Below are 21643 nucleotides of genomic sequence, written 5' to 3' on the forward strand. Positions count from 1 at the left end.
CCAGCCTACATAGACTCCAAAATGCTTTAAGCATATCACAGAGATTATTTCCCCACCTCTCAGGCTTACTTCCTCAAGAATTATTCAACCTCGTTGCCTTTCTAGCTCATCTGGTTCTCAGTCTTTCCATTACCATATTCACTGGTTATTATCCCACTGATTCTGTCTGAGCCTGCAAATTTGGAGAGTCTATTAACTTTTTCACTTCTCTGATATCCACAACAGAAGATTTCTTTTACTACCTCAGCCAATACCTTTCTTTCTTATTTTAACTGGCTCCTTGGAACCTAAAGGACAGTTCTCCAGGTGTCCTTGGACTGACCCAGTTCCCTTTTGCATTTATAGTTGTCAAGAATAACTGTACCATATGCTGAGAATGCAACATCCTGAGATAGGAAAGGACTGATAAGAAGAGATTGAGCTCCGTGTTCCAGCGCCTGCTACAAACAGGACACTTCCTTCAATGCTTTAAAGCCAGTAAGTCATATTGCCCGCAGATAAAAAACCAAGGGAGGGATGTTTTCCAGGGTCCTTCAGGTGCAGTGCAAAAGGGCCATGTGCACAAGAGATAGCATTTGTCCTGAGAAGTTTTCCCGAGACTGGGGGAACCAGCTTACATTAAATCTTAGGCTTCTGCTGTCCCTTTACGCCTATCTGTACATATAGTAATAAGTCTAATCTCCTTCATGTAATTTGTTGCATATGAATGTGTTCTGTTTCAGCAGACAAATTGGTGGTAACCAGGTCACAATGAAACCGCTTCACAGGATCTTCTTATCTGGGACTTATATGAGAGGCTTTCTCTAGGTAATGCTAAACTTCCACATAATAACATTTCGATGTATCAGTGTTCTTCAAAAATGTAGTATACAAAACTGTAAGACTACCCGTGGGGCTGTTAGAAAAAAAAAAACCATGAGAATATCTATTCATATTTACTTTTATCTAGAAATGAGAAGAACAGTTTATTAACATTTAATAAAGTAGACTGTCATTGGGGCCCTTCCCCATGTCAGAAGGCCACCAGTAACACTATGATAATGAAGTGTGCTGCCGGGCGCGGTGGCTCACGCCTGTAATCCTAGCACTTTGGGAGGCCGAGGCAGGCGGATTGCTCAAGGTCAGGAGTTCGAAACCAGCCTGAGCGAGACCCCGTCTCTACCAAAAATAGAAAGAAATTAATTGACCAACTAAAAATATATATACAAAAAATTAGCCGGGCATGGTGGCGCATGCTTGTAGTCCCAGCTACTCGGGAGGCTGAGGCAGTAGGATCGCTGAGCCCCGGAGATTGAGGTTGCTGTGAGCCAGGCTGACGCCACGGCACTCACTCTAGCCTGGGCAACAAAGTGAGACTCTGTCTCAAAAAAAAAAAAAAAAAAAAAAAATGAAGTGTGCTGAAGAAGAGTGGACATTCAACAATAAGGAATTGGCAGGGGCCCTTCAATCCTTCCTTTGTTTCAGTTAACTGTGGCATATTAAAATTTATATATGCACAGTTAAGTAGGTTTATGATTATTATACATTTTTAACTAAATTAATCCTCACAATTTGGATACACCCTTTTAAAAGATTCCTATAAAAGACACTGAAACATATTAAAGAGAAAACTAATTTATTTAAAAGGAAAAGGCAACAGCTTCCCATTAAATTGATATAATTACCTTATTTATATACAGAAGATGAAAATTTACTAGTCTGATGTCAGCAAATCTTTGCAAAATGGATGGGACTGAAAAATAATTATCCTGAGTGCAGTCAGTGATGTTCTTTTTCCTTTTTGGATATTATATATCTCAGTGAGGTGGCTTTTCAATTATGTCAGCCATATTCCAACTTCTGGAATAAGGTAAATTAAAAACTAAACTTTTAAGTTATTATAACAAAGTATTAAATAATATTTAAAAATGCAATATCACCCTTACTGATATATTATTGATGTATTATTGAAATTCTATTAGAACTAGATTTAAATGTTCATTAAATTATAATTATCTTGCATGCCTTATTATAGAACACAGTGATACATATATTTAATGCATATATTTAATGCATATATTTAATGCATAACTCAAAAATGCTATGAATACTTGCTCAAAAATATTAAAATAAACTAAGAAAAATATTTCAAGACTACTTTTCTAAAACTTAACTATTTTAGAATAGTTTGTGTTCCCTGTATTTGTTTTAACTTATTCTTTCTCAGTGTTTATTAAAACTTTTACCAAAATGTGAACCTGCCTCAGCTGTGCTGAGGGAAACCAAGAAACAAGTATTCTGGGGTGAGAGGGGAGGCTGTTGGTTTTCTTCCTCCTTTTTGGTTTTGTTTTGATCCAGGCTTGGGCCAGAATGTTTAAAATGGGGAGGAATGAGATAGTGCCGACAGTAATTAAAGTAAAAGAACTCCAACAGGATGTAGAAGTAATTTCTCAACATTAAAATAATTTACCTTCTAAAGCTTTCTCCTCTGACAAAATTTAATAGAGTTTATTTTCTACGTTCAAAGTAAAAATGAGAAGAAAAACTTGAACACATTAAAAGAAACCATACACAAATAAATCTTCTGCTTTACAGTCAGTCCCAGAGAAATAAAAAGTGAGCCAAGAAGTAAGGAACAAGACTTTTTAAAAATTAGTTACTAGTCTATCTCTTAAGAATAAAAGTTCCAAGAAGATAGGACATTATTTGCATGCTAAGCAGAGTATAAAACATTTTTTAAAAAAACCAATAAACCTACTTTGTTTAACAAACTGAACACATTCTTGGAATTAACAAAAACTATAAGGTAAATCTGTAGGATACACTTAAAGACACACTAAAAATGCACAATTATATATCTATGAGCAGATGATTTACTTCAGGAGTTCTCATATAAACACTAGCAATGCAGGAAATTCAAGTATGTGGTAAATGCCAAGTAAGCAGTGCAACTGATATGTGGCTATAAAAGATTATTATCAAATGACCAAGGGATACTTCATATTGGTGAAGGTGATAGTTATCACCTTCACAAACATGAACCATAAAAAACAAAATCAAAAAGCTAGGGAACTCAGTATATGGCTACAACCATCTACACTATGGCTGACATATCAAATGATCATTAGTATCTGCTGAATTCCTTTAGGAAATTAATCTTAGAAATATAGTCTAATTATAAATTATCCTCATTACCCAGAACAGTGCAGAAGCAACTTATAATTTGAATTCTAACTACCATTTTAAGCTCTGCAGACTGCAAATACTTTTCCCATGAATTTTTGTTTAGAAATAAAAATAACTTTTCTTACAATGTACAAAAAAAGGGAAAAATAACATTACAAATCTATATTTTCATTAAGTTCTCTGATGACTTTCTGAATGATTTTCATTTTATTTTAGATGTACTTCATTAGATACACTTCATTTTATTTTCAATCTTTTTCTATCGTAAAAGGGTAAAATATTTTTTAAACCACATTTTATCCCGAGAGAATAAAGTCAATTGCATATTATACGTCAGTGTCTACATTCATGTTTCAATATTTTCCAATGAAATTAAATATCTAATTAATCACAAAGGAATGGAATTTTAAGCTAAACTGAATGATTAAAGCAAACAACCTCTAATATACATAAACCCACAAAAAATGTACTTCTTCCATATTAATACTAATTCCACACTGTAATTAGGAACATACCCGCTTGACATTCAAGCTTAATCAACTTAAGGATGGCTTGATCATTTTTAGATGAATAGCTATATTGGTGTGAACCATTTTGCTTATAATCCACAGTTCTTACAAATTAGAAATTCAAAATTTATCAGTGCCTCAGGAGCCACTGTTACTAGTAAAATTGAAAATCTCCCTACTTAAAACCATCCTACAAGATATACTGCCTGTGGCTAGAATAATTTTTTTAAAGAAATTTCAAAACTGGAATAATATATTAAACTGATGAAAAAACAGAAAGTGTAATGTCATGTTTTGTTTTCATAGAAGGAATACATTTCCTGTATGTGAAAAATATGAGCCTTGCCTTGAAAATTTCATGATCCCTTACATTCTCTAAAACATTACAAGAAAAACAATACTTATCCAGCTTAAATACTTGTCTGAAGAGAGAAAAATAACTATATTCATCTGTAATGATACATATTTTTATCTTCTTATCCCTGTCTTAAAGGAAGCCTTACATCTATGCATAGATTTTATATCCTGCTTACCTGGAATCTCACTGTATAAATTATTCCTAGTCTTTGCATCTCCAATTTTGCCTTATCTCCTCTTTACTTCTCTATAGCTATAGACACACCCAAGTGTCTGCATAGTCAAATCTCTTGAAAGAGTGGTATACATAGGCTGTTCCTACTTTCCCTACTTCCTCAGTTCTTATTCATTCCCTAACAGACTAATATCTTCTGGCCAACTGATCTACAACATACTAACAGCCAGTTTTTCAGTCTCCTTGTTCTTGGTGATTCTATAGCAGATCACACTGTTGGGGCTCAGAAAACAATACCCCAAATGAAAGCCTCAGAAGCAAAACTTTTTCTCTGACCTTTTCCTGCCCTCTTGTCTCTCAGTCCAATTCTCCCTCAAGGCTAGCCATTGAAACTAGAATCCCTCTTCTACAAGGCAGGTCATAGAAACCAGAACTCCTTTTCCCCAAAGCCAGCCATGAAGCCTAAAAATATTACTCTAATATCCTTCTGTCTTTCTCCGTAAAAACTGGCCATATAGAAATTATCTAATCTAAGACACCCATTTCAGAGAGGATCCTACCCCATTCAAAGAAGAAAGGAATTCATGCTCAAAAAGGCCAATAAGAATCTAGTGACAGACGGGCCTTACTAGGTTTCCCCAGTCTATTAGCATTAGATCAAACTCTTTTTGGCCAATCATATTTCTACATGGCTGTCCAAGCTTAATTGAACCTAAGCATAAAAATGGACAATTTCCCCTGCACCTTTGAGTCTTCATTCTAAAGGCTCCCATGTTTACACATTAACTAAATTTGTATGCCGTTTCTTCAATTAATCTGCCTTTTGTAAGTTTATTTTTCAAAGAATCTTCAGTGGTCCACAATGCAAAATCTATATGTTGAAATGAGGCCATAAAAAGATGTAATTAGAAATATTCTACCTAATAATCAAAGTTCATTCTCCAAAGAAAGATTCTTTAAAAAAGAAAGAAAAGGAAAAGAGTCTGAAACCTTCTACTATTTGTAATATAAACAAAGTATTTTTTAAGATTTCAGGATTTTTCATATCTAATTCTATTTGAAGAACTAGGCATAAGAGATTTTTCCATATGCCTGACAAAATTTTGAAACATATGAAACATCATACATTTTTTTTTCGGCATATTATGAGGGTACAGATTTTAAGGTTTCAATAAATGCCCATTTCCCCTCCTCCCCCCCCAAGTCTGAGTCTCCATCGTGACAATCCCCCAGATGGTGCACATCTCACTCATTATGTATGTATATACCCGCCCCCCTCCCCCTTCCCACCTGCCCAATATCCTATTACTGTAGTACCTATGTGATCACTTAGGTGCTGTTCAGTTAATACCAATTTGCTGGTGAGTATATGTGGTGCTTGTTTTTCCATTCTTGGGAAACTTCACTTAATAGTATGGGTTCCAGCTCTAACCAGGAAAATATAAGATGTGCTATGTCACCATTGTTTCTTAGAGCTGAATAGTACTCCATGGTATACATATACCACATTTTATTAATCCATTCTTGGATTGATGGGCACTTGGGCTGTTTCCACAGCCTTGCAATTATGAATTGTGCTGCTATAAACATTCGAGTGCAGGTGTCTTTTTTGTAGAGTGTCATTGGATCTTTTGGGTAGATGCCCAGCAATGGGATTGCTGGATCAAATGGTAGAATCACTTGTATCGCTTTAAGATGTCTCCATATTGCTTTCCACAGAGGTTGAACTAGTTTGCAGTCCCACCAGCAGTGTAGGAGTGTTCCTCTCTCTCCGCAACCACGCCAGCATTTATTGTTTGGAGATTTTTTGATAAAGGCTATTTTTTATATTAATAGAAGGATCAACAATTCTGGAATATATTTAAAGATAGATCAAGGAAGAAAAAAACATAATAGCAATGTTTCACTTTTGAGTTTCACCCAGGAACTTAACTGTGCATCAGTGAAGTGACACCCAATTAAAGGCAGATGGAGCCATCCAGGCTCTCATCATAGAAATTAAGTGTTTTCCAGTAGTATCTATTTTGGTAACTCTAACACAAAATTCTTCACTGTCTCAGTGCTATGGGTCTGGGCTGCAAATTTAGAATAATTCCTTGGCAAAAAAAAAAAAAAGGCACTATGAAGTTGGCTCATTATATATTAGGTATCAAAGATGAAATAGTAGATGACTGAATTTGCAGAGACCTGATTTTCAGGATTGGCTATGCCATTAAGGAAAGAAAGAAGGAAACCAATAATCATACAATGACTACCATGTTCTGGTACTTTCAATTACAAAAATTCTCATTAAAATATCTTTTTAACTTCGGATAAATTGCTTGACCTCTTTATGACTCAATCGCCATAATTATAAAGTGAGGGGTTATATTATATAATTTATTCTTTTTTTTATATAGCAAGAAAGAGTGGGAAGAATATATATCTATATAAATATATATTCCTATATATATGTATACAATTCCAAATCATTTATACATAGATATCCACATGTCTCCTTTCCTTACCTGTTTCAAGTATCTGGTCAAACATGAACTTGGCAAGAAAGCCTACACTTACTACTATAATTATCATTCCATAGTTCACTAAGGTTCTATATATTTTTCCTTTATTCTCTTTGTGCATAATTTTTACAAATTTCTATCACTATGTCAAGTTCGTTAATCTCTTCTTCTGCAATGTCTAATCTACTGCTAATTCCACTGAGTTTTTATTTAACATATTATATTTTTCACCTCTAGAGCTGCATTTGGTTCTTTATTGTATTTCCCATTTCTCTCTTCAATGTGTCCAACTTTCTGTTGGACAAATACTTGAACACAATAATAATACTTGAATATTCAAATACTTGAAGGTAGTTATAATACCTGTTTTAACATGCAGTTATTTAATATACCTGCTAATTCTATCATGTGTGTCATTTCTCAGTCTATTTGTATGTATAAACTAGTTTTTCTCCTGGTCAGTTTCCTGCTTCTTTGAATCTCTACTAGTCTTTGATTGAATGGTTGACCTTGTTATCTTCAAGTTGTTACATGTCTGGATCATATTGTATTGTATTCGTTTCAATAATGTTAGGCTGTGATAGTGATCTTATTGTATTCCTTTTTATAATTACAATTAGATGCTGTTTTGTTTCCTCCAGAGGGTTGTTTAAGGTAGATGTAGGGTAGCCTTTACTCTATGAATAATTTAGCCCCAACTGAGAAACAGCCCTTCTGAGGTCTCTACTGAATGTCCCAAAAGACCAGTAAGAATTGTACACTATAAGCAGAAGGAACTTGAATTCCTTCCAGGCCTGTGTGAATCTGAGAATCATTGAAATCACAGCACCCAGGTAACTGTGGAGTTTCATTCAAGGTGTACATGTCTTGCTACTCAGCAAACATTCAAGGAAAATTCTATTGCTGCTTTCTGGAGCTCTTTTTCTGCATAGCTTTCTCTCGCGCTCTGGAACTTTATCCATCATTTCTAGTCATCTCTGCCTGCCTAACCTTCAATCCTTGTCTCCACAATTCAGAAAGACTGCTGAGCTCCATTTGAGATGTCCCACCCTACTGTGTGTTCTGAAATGTACCTTCAGCCAGAAATCCTAGGGCTCACATTTGTTTTCCTTCTATGAGGCATCACAGTCTTGTACTGCCTGTTGTCCAATGTTTATTAGTATTAGTATTATTTGTATTATTATTTTTAATTAGTATTATTTACCCCATACATTTTGTCAGTTATTTACACCATGAACATAAATGTAAATCCTGTTACTCCATCATGGCCAGAAACTAAAGTTCCATACTTTCAATTTATAGCATTATCTACTAAAATCTACCACTATTATGTGTTGTCATTAGTAATCTTGGTACTATTCAAAGAGTCTTAAATTAAAAAGCCTTCCATTATTTAAACTCTGTACTTACATTGATTGACTTGAGAATAAATAAATAAATAACGGTTTGTATTTTTTTAAAGAGTTATCATTTATGTAGTACCTTGCTTTATAAAATTTTCATCTCCCTTATAGACATTTTCATCAAGAATTCCAAATTAAACTTGACATTTCAAAATATAGGGTAAACAGATGTCATAGCTTTTTAGAGGTTTCTTTGTTTTGAAGGATATATAGATTCTCTAGAAGATTATTTGAAATTCTGTGATAATAGATTATCTTCATGTGGAATATGAATGTATTCTGGTTTGGTGTGCCCTATGTGACTATATCACTGAAATAGTGCTATTCTGCTATTAACACATTCCCAGCTACCAAGCACATGTTCTCCCTGCAGCCAGCTACTTAACATTGGTTAATGGAGATTGGAAGAGGAAAAGGTCTGCTTTTTATTGAATAATTAATAAGCAAATCAAACCCAGTGCAGTATCAATGGGCTTTGGTCTTCATGTGTCAAAAATACTATATAATGTGTTGGGGATGAAATTAAGATCAACATTGGACCATAAGTTAAGAATATGAAAAAAATAATAATTTTAATAAGAATTCAGGCATAAAATTAACATTTCTCTACTGTAACATGCAGTTAAAAATAAAAATGTGTGTACTTAACGCTACTGAATTATATACTTAAAATGGTTAAGATGATGTAAGAAAAACCCAACAACCAAGAAAAGGTGTGCAGATGTGCAAAAAACTATGATTGCCTTAACTCATTATAATTTATGGAGCACTATAAATAATAATTAAAACAACAAAACTACCTTTAGATATAGGTATAAATTCAAAGAAATCCTAAAGCATGTTTTTTATCTAAAAATAAGACTGTAAATTTTAATTAAAAATAAAACAAAGTTTTAATACTTAATTCTAAGTAAAAAAAAAAATGTTAAGCACAGAGCATTCTCAAGAAAGGAGAGAGCACCAATGCCAAGTTCCCCCCAGAGAAGTAAAAATAGTGGGTACCCAAGGCGGGAAGATATATAAATCATAAAGAACAAATGTTATACCCAGGGCTTTTTGCCTTCTATAAATGCTCATGGTCCCCAACACGGAAAGCACAGGCATTAGTTTGATAGCTATTAACTTTTATGTGAGCTCCAGTAATAATCTGTATTTCATGAAATAACAATGTCCTTACCTGTAAGAAGAATACCTACAGAATATCTGAGAGATCTAAAGATGAGATAACGTTAAAGATAGAAAAGGAAATTATCCTCAACTCTAAAGCAAAGAACTTCAGTTCATATTTGTAATTTGAAATAATTGTTGTTTGCACAGTTTTTCATATTCTATAAATGACTAATAATGGGAAATTATGTTTTCAGCTTTTATTATTTATTTTCCTCACTAAACATTAATACTAATTTCTTATAAAAACATAGTAAAGTATAATAAATCAAAATAATTCTCACATAATGGACGTGACTAATATGATACAAACTTACATATAAACTTCTCCATGCATATACAGATGCATTTCAAAATTTATGATCACATTTTTGTAGTTCTATATCATATATTTGCATTTACATTACAAGCATTTTCCATCATCATTAATCATCCTTAATAATTATTTTAAATCAATTATCAAGTGTGATTTCCAGAAAGGACTAAATGGTAAGGCAGGATGTCAGAATATGTGGATGATAAGCATATGAAGTAAATTTATTTTTACCAATGGACATTTACTTATTAAGAGGTGACATTTGTAAACCTTTACGTAAATTACCGGTTCAAAAGACATAAAGTCTGAAAAAACTTAAAATGGTATCAAAAGGAAATAATACCTAATTTTATAATCAAAACTCAACACAAATCACAGGTAATCTTTCTATGATACAAAACTAATCATAGGCATTTTTGTCAATTGATAAGGAAAATCTCAAAGTAAAAGGCTGGTGGATATGGACAGGTGACAGTTTAATGATTCCACGCAATAAACATAATGTCATATTTTAGGAAAAGTAATCAAGCACAGAAAAAATAATACTTATATATAAAATGCTACAAATATTTAACATTTTTGTTGTTGGTGAATGATAAAAAATAATACTAACTCTTCCTCTTAAACCACAAATAAATATCCTTCTGTGTGTATATGACCATATTTTAAATTCCTTAAAGGTAGGGATCACGTCTTGTTAATATCTCTGCCCTCAATTCACTTAGAAAATAGTCTTGACTATAACAGATACTCAATAAATGGTTTTGGCTTACTGAAAACATAAAATTTTTATCAATATGGTTGGGAATATCTGAGTTATAAGAAATATAACACTGAACATCTAAAAATAAAAAAATCCCCTGAAGAAAGGTAGCCCATCACCATAAAAATTAGAGATTAAAGAAAAAAACATCACTTAAATTATATATAATAAAATTTGTATTATCTATTGACAAAGTATAGTTTATTACACAAAAGAAAATAAATTACTTTATAGAAGAATAATTATGCTTTATATTGCATGGATAATCTAACTGAGAATGAGAGAGAAAGGGGAGGAAAGAATATTGGGATGTAATGTGGTTTTCAAGAATTCACTGAAAGAAGAAACATACTACTAAATTGGGAGACAATTTTCTATGGGTCTCTTGTGTCTCTGCATATCTTCAAGTAGAGACAGTGATGGCCTTTATTTTCCACTGTGTTTTCAAGGATATCTGCTTAGCAAAGAGCCTCAGAAGACAGAGGTATCATCCTTATAGTTTGCTTATAACCTTGCACAGAAGACATAGTGTCTCCCTCTGGGGAAAAGGGCAGGAATGATTTCTATACATTATAAAAAGTTTAGGTTCCCTTATCTCAGGGCACCTCTCCTGTACTCTAATCCACTAGAAACAGGTGTCAACCTGGCCCTATTTTACGACCCTGTGCTAACACTAGGAAATGCTAACACTTTGACTACTGCTAACGCACCGTGGGTAACAAAGTCCCTTGTCTCTGGTCCTAGGAGTCTCATGTCTTCAGCTGGCATCTAAGAAATTGTGGCTTGCTAACTTGCTAGCTTAGGGGTAAAGTCACAGTCCCTTTACAGTTATTAACACATACCTGTTATCGTTTTTGTTTTTATCGGGCTACTGGCATACTCAGAGGCCTGATATGATTGCTGCTTTGTGAAGGGTGCACTTCCAACAGACACCTCATCTTCTTTCCTTCTACTACTTGGCATAACAAATGGAACAGCTACCACAGACTGCTAGAAAGACCCAAAATGAAAAACTGAATTAGTCACATTTTTTTAAACAGCAAAGTTTAAACATGGTATCACTGAGGATAGTCCTCACAAGTTGGGGTTGAGACTTTAATATTTTAAATCAGTCCGTCTCTTCTTCCCTCCCTCCCTTTATCCCTCCCTCTCTCCCCATCTCTGTCTCTGTCTCTGTCTCTCTCTCACTCACATATATATACAAACACACACAGATGCTTACCAACTTGAATTTTAAATTAAAATTCTATGTGAAAACCAAGAAAGTCTGGAAGTACTCAGTAAAGATAAATTTTAGTAAGAGGTGTAAGTAAATTTTAGTAAGATAATATGGAAAGGGCATATCAAAACTAAAATTCACTTTGAAAATTATGATTCCAAGAAAATAGAAAGTTATCATTGTAAAGTTATCCATATAAAATATTTTTAGAAACACACTTCCATAAACTGATCATTTACATGTAAATATAGACAGTCCAATTTTTTTAAGAATGCTGAAAATCTCTATTTTGCCTGACAAAGTGATAGCCACAGCATATTTAGAAAGCATAGAAAAATACCTATAGTTAGAGAAAGCTGGAATATATTATGATCCTATATTGAATGTATGAGTGCTGAGCCGGACAATAAAGCAGCTGTTTCATCTTTACTCATTGAAATAAATGTCTGATGTTACTGTTGATGATGCCTAATACAATTTTGTCATATTTTTGGCAAAAAAAAAGAAGTTATTTTTAAGTTTGCTATAGGATCAAAGATCAATGTTGAACTGGGTGGAAAACAATCATCAAATGCTGGATTTTAGCCACAATTTGAGAAGGAAATTGTAGCTTAGGAAACAACAGATGATAACTGCAATACAGCTGTATCAGATGGTGAATCTGGCGGGGTTGGTCAGGCTGCAGTAGAGTCTAATGTTATCCTCAACACCACAATAAGCAAAGTTTTACAGCTCCAACTTTATGCGCCCCCAACTTATATTACTTAATATTATTTATATTATGAAAAAGTATTGCAGTGAAAACACATGCATATTATATAACTATATGATATAATCAATCAAGTTCTGAAACACAGGGAAAGGCATATTATTTTAGAAGTAGCTAGTTAGGATGAGTGAAAGGACAATAAATCTGAAAGTGAGAAAATAAAAAGATTAAATATATTGTGAGAAACATTACATGATACAGTGCCTGCTTTTATATTGCGTGTTTAGTCAAACTAATAGAACGTATACAAATCTAAATAGAAAAAATTTTCAAGACCTAGATGACCAATTCTCAGCATATTGTAAGTTTTGATTCATATAAATTTCCTCATCTATAAAATATGGATAATAGATGTGTTTACTGGAAAACTTCTTTATGCCCTAATATGACTCTATAATCCCTTGAATTTCTGTCTGTTGTCTATAGACCTGGAAAACAGTCAAGTACTCTAAAAAATTACATCCAAGTTCAGGGTTAAAATTAATACACAGTTGGCCCTGGAACAACACAAGCTTGAACTGCATGAGTCCATTTACACACAGGTTTTCTTTCCTTCCGCCACCTCTGAGACAGTAAGATGAACCCCTCTTCTTTCTCCTCCTCAGCCTACTCAATGTGAAGACAATAAGCATGAAGACCTTTATGACGATCCACCATCACTTAATAGTGATACATTTTCTTTCCCTTATGATTTTCTTAATAATATTTCCTTTTCTCTAGCTTACTTTACCATAAAAATACAATATATAATACATATAACATGCAATATATGTGTTAATTGACTATTCATGTTATCAGTAAGGCTTCTGGTCAACAGTAGGCTATTAGTAGTTAAGTTTTTGGAGAGTCAAAAGTTATACATGATTTTTCATGACTATGTGGGGAATTGGTTGCTCTGTCACATTGTTCAAGGGTCAACTATATAATAAATAGAGAAAATGTATGTACTGTACAGTGTGGATACTGATCCAAGCATAATACCTGAAGGATGAATTATAAAAGCCATGGTACTGGCAATACTCAACAACAACAACAAAATATCTCTTTGGGTGGCTGAAATCTGGGTGTATTCTCACATAGGCAAAAATATGTCAAAAGGCCAATCAAAAACTCTTTCTAACCCAAGAGTAAGACTCTTGTGTGTCTTGTACACAGCTGTATTCAAAATACCTAAATACCAAAATGGTGCCCAATAGACCCTCAATAATATTTATTGAATGATTGCTAATATAGGTGCTTCATGTCAAGCTAGAGACTGAAAAAGGAGTAAGGTCAGTGATTTCCTCCACTCTTCTGGAAATATAGCTATCCAGGTCAAAAATATCAAAATAAGTGCTATTTATTTTTAACAATTTCCTATTGCTCTGCTTACTTTCTTCTTCTTTCTAGTACTAGAGATTTCCCCAAATTTCAGTTGTACTTTAGCCCCAGATCTGTCCTATTCTTAACCCAATAATGTCTCATGATCCCCAAACACCTAAAGTCTTTCATACCTCCATCCTATAAAAAAAGTCCCTCTTTCATTTATTATTAGGTTAATAAGATAAAAATACAAGGAGATTGTAAAGAATAAAACATATTCACAGGCCGAGCATAGATGCTCATGACTGTAATCCAAGCACTTTGGGAGGCCAAGGTGGGAAGATGGCTTGAGGTCAGAAGTTTGAGACTAGCCTGAGCAAGAGTGAGACCCTGTCTCTAAAAAAAAAAAAAAAAAACAGAAAAATTAGCTGGGCATAGTGGTGCACACCTGTAGTACCAGCTACTTGGGAGGATAGGATGAGGCAGGAGGATCACTTGAGCCCTGGAGTTGGAGGTTGCTGTGAGCTATCATCACGCCACTGCACTCTAGCCTGAGTGACAGAGGAGACTCTGTCTCAAAAGAACATATTTGCATTATAACTAGTAATTAATAGCTATTAACACTTAATATTTTTTTAAAAAATAAATGAAACACTATAGACAAAGCTAAAAATCCCCTTTGACTGCCAACCTACTGCCCCATCCTCCCAGCATCAACTATAATTATAATATCAATTAGTACAAGTCTTTCAACCTATTTTGTACACTTATATTTACTTACATACCCACACACTGAGGGTGGTTTTAGAAAAAAAAAAAAAAAAAAAAAATATATATATATATATATATATATATACATACTATCATGTTGCATACATCCTTGGGAGATTTCTTTTTGCATTAAATATAATTTTGATTCATGCATACTAAGGTCTATCATATAATTTTTAATATGTATTATGTCATTTGAATATTTCATGCTTTATCCACTTGTTTACAGATGGCACTTAGATTATCTTCAATTTTATACTATTGTAATGAATAACTAGCTGGTTCAGGATTCCTTAGGCTTATATGAATATGAGAGCATACCTGAATAAAAAAGTAGAATTTTGAGGTTATAGACCTGCTCATTTTCAATTCTATTAGATATTGCCAAATTTATCAGTTTTCACTCAGAACAGTAGTCATCATTCTCCACATTTTTACAAATACCGCACACTGTCATTTTTTTCACTAAACAGATTTTCAAAATGAAGATGAGTAGTCATAAGTTGATAATAATTAAAGCTGAGTGATGGAAAAATATGGTTAAACTATACAATTCCCTCAATTTTCCATGAATAAAAACTTTAAAGACTAAAATAGTAGATTAAGGACATTTAAAAAAGGATATTTTTGAGTATTGCTGAACTATGGTAAAATAGTAATGTTATAGATTGCTGCTGAAAATGTAAACTGTGTACCAATTCTGGAAGCAATATGGCAATATAACAAAAACCTTAAAATACGTCTCAGAAATGCCAAATATATGCCTAGAGGTAATAATTACACTTTTAAAAATATATTCTAAGTTTATAAAGATAATTGCAAAGGTTCAGCTATGAAGATATTTACTCTAATATTTGTAACTCTGGGTGGAATTATGGATATTTGTTTACCTTTTAAATAAAGGTATCATTTTTGAACTTAGAAAAACATTTCTAGGTCATGTGCTAATATAACAATGGACCACATATACGATGGGGGGCCCATAAGATTATAATACCATATTATTACTGTACTTTTCTGTTTGGATATGTTTAGATACACAAATACCATTGTGTTACAACTGTCTACAGTATTCAGTCAGTAACACATTGTACAAGTTTACAACATAGGAAGACTAGACCATCTCATACAGCATAGGTGTATAGTGGGCTATACCATCTAGGTTTGTGTACGTACACTCTATGATGTTTGCACAATGACAAAATCACTTGACACATTCCTCAGAATGTATCCCCACTATTAAGGAATGCATGACTGTATATTCAATTTTAAAATAGTTATAATAAAAGTTAAAAATCAAAATCCTTGAATGTACTTGGTATCAATTAAATAATGCCTGATTTACTTAAGCTGCTAGAACACTCTTATTTGACCTTTAGGGATATTTAATATATATTGGAAATAAATGTATTACTTAGAAAATCTAGAATCAAGAATTTACAATGAAAATTTTTCTCAGCTGATTCCTGACATTAGTCTTACTTCTCGATCACACATCCTATATTCTGCTGGAGTAAACATTCCAAAATCCAAATCCATTGACATTAGTTTCCTATAGTTCTTCTTTACCTTTCAAAATAAAAGTTTCAAATACCTAGCATTAGAAATAAAATTTTATAGGAATTGGTTTCCAAATTCTATCATTCTCTATAAGAATTTCTGACTGCATTGTGGAACCATATCATGTTTTTGCATCTTCTTTGCCTTTGCTCAAACAGTTCAGTCTAGAACAACCTTCCTTGCCTGGTTTACTCCTGTGATGCCCAGTTTAATTGTTAATTCTTCCTTTTCATACCCACTCCTGATTTTGAGAACTATTCCTCTTTTTTTTCCCCACATAATCTTGGACATACATGAACATAGCAATTACTAATAACCACATTACTTAGTATTCTTTAAATACACTAAACACTCTTAAAGGAATAGACTTACTCATGACTTTTATTTCTGTGACCTTGGTCATACTGCCTTATATTCTATAACTACTTATTAAAAGGAAAAATGGAACAGAGGTAGAGACAGAAAAATTTTCAAATGAAACTAGACAAAGTGAAGAAAAACCTTTAAAAGATGCTCCTTAGATACTGTACTTTAAATTTTTTTTTCTTATGTAATGATAAAATTGTGTATTTTTCCCTATCAACTTGCTTTAAGTTACTTCAGAAAAAAGATACAAAGGTATTCCAGATAGAATGCTACAAAATTATAATTAAGTCAATGGGAAAATAAAATTCAATATAGCACAAATTTGGCCTCAAAAACTCTTAAGTGTTGCCATTTACTAGCTGTGTGACTACAGGTAAGTATATCTCAACAATCATCAGTTCGTCTTTAAAATGAGAATAATAAAACCAACTGTCAGAATTACATTTAAATATCCTGACATATAGAAATTACATTTATGTATTCTAGAAACCATAATTACCCACTTTGGAATTTATATCCTTTTAAATAAATATATATCCCAACCTTTTTGCACCAACCATCCCAATCCCAGGATTAGGCATTAAATGCATTTTTGTTGAATAAACCTAAAGATAAAGAATAAAGTAGAAATAAAAACAAAAAGCTAATATTTACTGAACAATTCTTATGTATCAGTCACTGGGAGAACAGACATCTAGGCACTATTAGGAAACACAAGCTAGTAAAATAGGACTACTTAGTCTCTATCTTCTTCACAAACCATTGTACAGAAAGCTTCATTAGTATTCAAAGAAACTCTAAGGTGAGATGCAATTTCTTGCACAGAAATTAAGAAGTAGAATTGTTTAAAAGGGGTGGAACGGGGAAGAGAGGAATTCTGGTACATTCATTTTTAAAAGAGATTCAATAAAAAATATATATAACCCTATTAAATAACTGAGATAAAGACTTATTCATTAAGATAAAAATTTATAAAAATCTCTTACCTGTTGCATATGTCTGCTTGTTCGTTTCTGAGGCTGATAGATGAGCCATGTATATAAGATTGGGTCAATATTAACTGCTAGTCCTTGTACACTGCAAAGGAATACAGCACCTAAAACATAAGATTTTTAAATTGTTATAATTCCTCATAAAAATAATAAGCCTCATATCACTTTATACTGAGTGAGATAGCTATAATAAAAAAGACAAACAATAACAAGTGTTTGAAAGGATGTGGAGGAATTCAAACCCTCAAACATTGCTATTAGGAATGTAAAATGTACAGAAATGTATAATGGTGCATTCACTTCAGAAAACTGTATGACATTTCCTCAAAAAATAAAACATATAGGTTACAATGTGACCTAGTAATTCCATTCCTAGGTAAAAAGCCAAGAGAATAGAAGCATATGCTCACAAAAAAATCCTTCTACTCAAGTTTTCATATCAGAGTAATTCACAGTAGCCAAAAAGTAAAAAAGAATACAAATATCCATGAATTGATGAATGAATAAACAAAATGTGGTATATCCATACAATGAAAAATTATCCATCTATGAAAAGGAATAAAGTGCTGATACATGCTACAACATGGATGAACCCTGAAAACATTATAATGTTCACTTAATAAGTAAAATTAGCCAGTCACAAAAAAGCACATACTGTATGACTGCACTTATGTGAAATGGCCAGAACAGTCAAAAGCATAGAGACAAAAAACAGATTAGTGGTTGCAAGGGCCTTGGCAGGGCAGGGTGAGTAGAAAAAATTGCTAATACCGTGTTTCCCAAAAAATAAGACCCACCCATAAAATAAGCCTTAGCAAGATTTCTAAGCATTTGCAAAATGTAAGCCCTACCAGGAAAATAAGACCTAGTGAGAGGCGTGGCTACACAGCAGATCTGCACAACCTATGCGGTAAAGAAGATGAGCAGCCCTTCTCATCTGCCCCATGAGAGCTCTATTGCTCGACATGAGAGATTGGGGCCAAAGGTTCTAAAGGAAATAGAGTCACAAGAAATTCAGGATGGAATTCCGGGTTTGGAGAGTTATGATGATGTTCCAGAAGACGACAACTTAACCATATTTGAATAAAGGTAGATTGTTGTACCGTACTTAAAAAAAATAACACATCCCCTGAAAATAAGCCCTAGGGTGTCTTCTTGAGGAAAAATAAATATAAGACCCTGTCTTATTTGGGGGGAAACATGGCAGATACGTGGTTTCTTTTGGGAGTGATGAAAAATGTTCTGGAATTAGAATATGGTGATGGCTGCACAACCTTATGAAGATACTAAAAACCATTAAATTATACAATTTAAAAGAATTTTACGGAAAGTGAGTCATATCTCATTAAAAGTGTATTTATCTTTTCAAAATAATAAAGCTTAACTTTGTAGGCAAAGAGCGATTTCTAGATTGGCCATGAGAATGGAATATTGCCTCCCCTTTTTATTTATATAAAACTAATATAAACTAATTCACAATTTGAAAGGAAGCGTTATTATAACCATTCAATAAATCATTGTAAATTACAACTTTTAGTGTTCAAAAGCAGAGAGAGAGAGAGAGAGAGAGAGAGAGAAAGAAAGAGAGGGCAAAACTAAATACAATCCAATTGCAAAGTGGGATTTTTAATTGAAGTGAAATGGAAATACAATTTAATATATTTAATATATTTTTTACATTCATAGACTACAAATTTCTCATAAGGACATAAATTTTTCTATTTCTCAAATATCACTTGTATACAGAATAAAAGCATAAAAATGCTATATTAAGAAAAATAAATAGGACATTTCCAAAATGATATCCAATTTTCAAATAATTTAGCATCTCTATTACAGTAGAGACTGTCATTTCCATAAACAAAAATAAAATACTACAGTGTATACAGCAATATTTAATTTATATTGTATTCTTATTTTAAAACAACTTATCTCGGCTGGGCACAGTGGGGAAGGGGAGGGGAGGGGAGGGGAGGGGAGGGGAGGGGAGGGGAGGGGAGGGGAGGGGAGGGGAGGGGAGGGGAGGGGAGGGGAGGGGAGGGGAGGGGAGGGGAGGGGAGGGGAGGGGAGGGGAGGGGAGGGGAGGGGAGGGGAGGGGAGGGGAGGGGAGGGGAGGGGAGGGGAGGGGAGGGGAGGGGAGGGGAGGGGAGGGGAGGGGAGGGGAGGGGAGGGGAGGGGAGGGGAGGGGAGGGGAGGGGAGGGGAGGGGAGGGGAGGGGAGGGGAGGGGAGGGGAGGGGAGGGGAGGGGAGGGGAGGAGAGGAGAGGAGAGGAGAGGAGAGGAGAGGAGAGGAGAGGAGAGGAGAGGAGAGGAGGAGAGGAGACTAATTGTTGAAGTAAAAAGCTCATTATACAGGTTAAAGAGAAGATGAGACACAGCTGAAGAGAGAATTAGTGAAATGGTAGATATATAAGAAGATAATTTAAAATGCTACCCTGGATTAACAAATAAATGAAAACTATTAAAATGAAGAGATATAGAGGTCCAAGAAAAAGACCTAACATGTGCCTTAATGAATTCCAAAGGGAGATACTAGAGAATGGGGAAGAGGCAATATCATTAAAAAGATAATGGCTAAAAATTTTACAGAAGTGTTGAAAGATAACAAACCTAAAATTTCAGAGGTTCAGTGAACCTCCAACTGGAGAATTAAAGTAAACATACACTAAAAAGAAAAAAGAAAGGAAGCTGTAAAACACCAAAAAAAATGAGAGGGTCAGAGAAGTATACAAAATGAAAAGTCAGATCACCTGATGAAATAACTTTAAAAGGCAAAATAAATTGATGACCAACTTCCTAGTGAATAGTCAATGATATCCATTATGTGATTTTACTTCAATACTTACATATATGTTACACATTCTTTTATATGTGCCTAATGTTATATTTAAAAAATAATAAAGGAGGAAAAAAGATATTACATTGGTTTTTTTAAATAAATAAATCAGGATAAGTTTTGTTCTTTTTTCTATTATGCACCTAAGTACAGGCCATATACAAACTATAAGTTTTTTAATTATGATAAAAAATACCAAAATTATGATAAAAAATACCAAAAACCTCTATATAAACAAATAGTTTATAAATTTAAAAGTATGCAAACTGGAAAAGATAAAAATAAATTAAGAAATTAAAGACCTTTTCCATGCTGTGCAAATTATTGTAAAAGTCTTTTTGGGTGTGTCAAAACTGTGTTCAATGAGTTTTCAAAAACATTCTTTACAAGTAATTGACACTTTTTTTTTTTTTTTTTTTTGAGACAGGGTCTCACTCTGTCACCTGGGCTAGAGTGCAGTGGCATCATCAAAGCTCACTGCAACTTCCAACTCCTTTGGCTCCAGCATTCCTCCTGCCTCAGCCTCCAGAGTAGATGGGACTATATGCACGCATCACCATGCCCAGCTAATTTTTCTATTTTTTGTAGAGACAGGGTCTCGCTCTTGTTCAGGCTGATCTTGAACTCCTGACTGCAAGCAATGCTCCTGTCTCAGCCTCCCAAAGTGCTAGGATTACAGGTGTGAGCCACTGTGCCCAGCCTGACACACCATTTTAATTGGGATTTTTTAGAAAAACAAAAACATAACAAATATTTTTAAATGGACAATTAAACTTGAAGGTCTTATTTATTTTATAATTAAGAATTTAAAAAAATACTTCATCAATAACTACATAAGTTATATGATTACATTATACCAAAATGACTTCATAACTTGCAGCCAGGCTTGAACTTTATGAATGGTAAATAGAAGACAAGAGAATAACCCATTAATTTGACATCAATTTAGTAGAAATATGATTTAGAGATAATATTCTTTTAAACTTAAAGAGATATTTTCATCCAATACTCAATGTGTAAGACATAGCCTTTAAAAATAACACATAAGTTCTGACATACAAGTGTGTGGGTAGTTTGATACCAAGTTGACACAAAACAGATCCACTATAAATCACTAAAAATTGGCAATATATTATTCTGTTTAATTTTAGCCCTTGAGAACAACTATTAAAAAAGAAGTGTGGTTACTTCTCTGCTTATTGCCAAAATGGTTCACTTATCCACATTCCACTCAGGCTTCACCAATTAGTTAAATCAGGGCACCAATGTCATTTGCAAATACATCCTAAGCTGAAGAATGAAAGCTAAAATAAGAGTTACAGATTAAAGTTGTACAACATTAAAGTTAAACATACAAGCTTGTCAGCTAGAGAACCTTATCAGCCAATGAGACTGTCTTCTAAAATATCAAGTTATATAAGGGAAAAAGTATTGTGTTTTATTCTAAATCAATGAATAAGACCCAAAACA

At 33.5% G+C, this 21643-nt stretch overlaps 1 protein-coding gene across 7 annotated transcripts in view; it reads right to left on the bottom strand.

Moving 5' to 3' along the window:
• VPS13B (vacuolar protein sorting 13 homolog B) overlaps positions 1-21643 on the bottom strand; it is a 761111-nt gene that overhangs the window by 409760 nt on the left and 329708 nt on the right. For 6 of the 7 annotated variants that reach the window (XM_012762009.3, XM_012762013.2, XM_012762010.3 and 3 more), the window contains 2 exons: positions 17333-17442; positions 11202-11349 (listed from right to left, as the gene is read on the bottom strand). In XM_012762009.3, coding sequence (XP_012617463.2) covers positions 11202-11349; positions 17333-17442 — 258 coding nt within the window. Of the gene's footprint in view, positions 1-11201; positions 11350-17332; positions 17443-21643 lie in introns of those variants that run through there. The other variant, XM_076005129.1, reaches the window with a different exon arrangement.

The sequence above is a fragment of the Microcebus murinus genome, chromosome 7 (assembly GCF_040939455.1).
Source record: "Microcebus murinus isolate Inina chromosome 7, M.murinus_Inina_mat1.0, whole genome shotgun sequence".
Lineage (NCBI taxonomy): Eukaryota > Metazoa > Chordata > Mammalia > Primates > Cheirogaleidae > Microcebus > Microcebus murinus.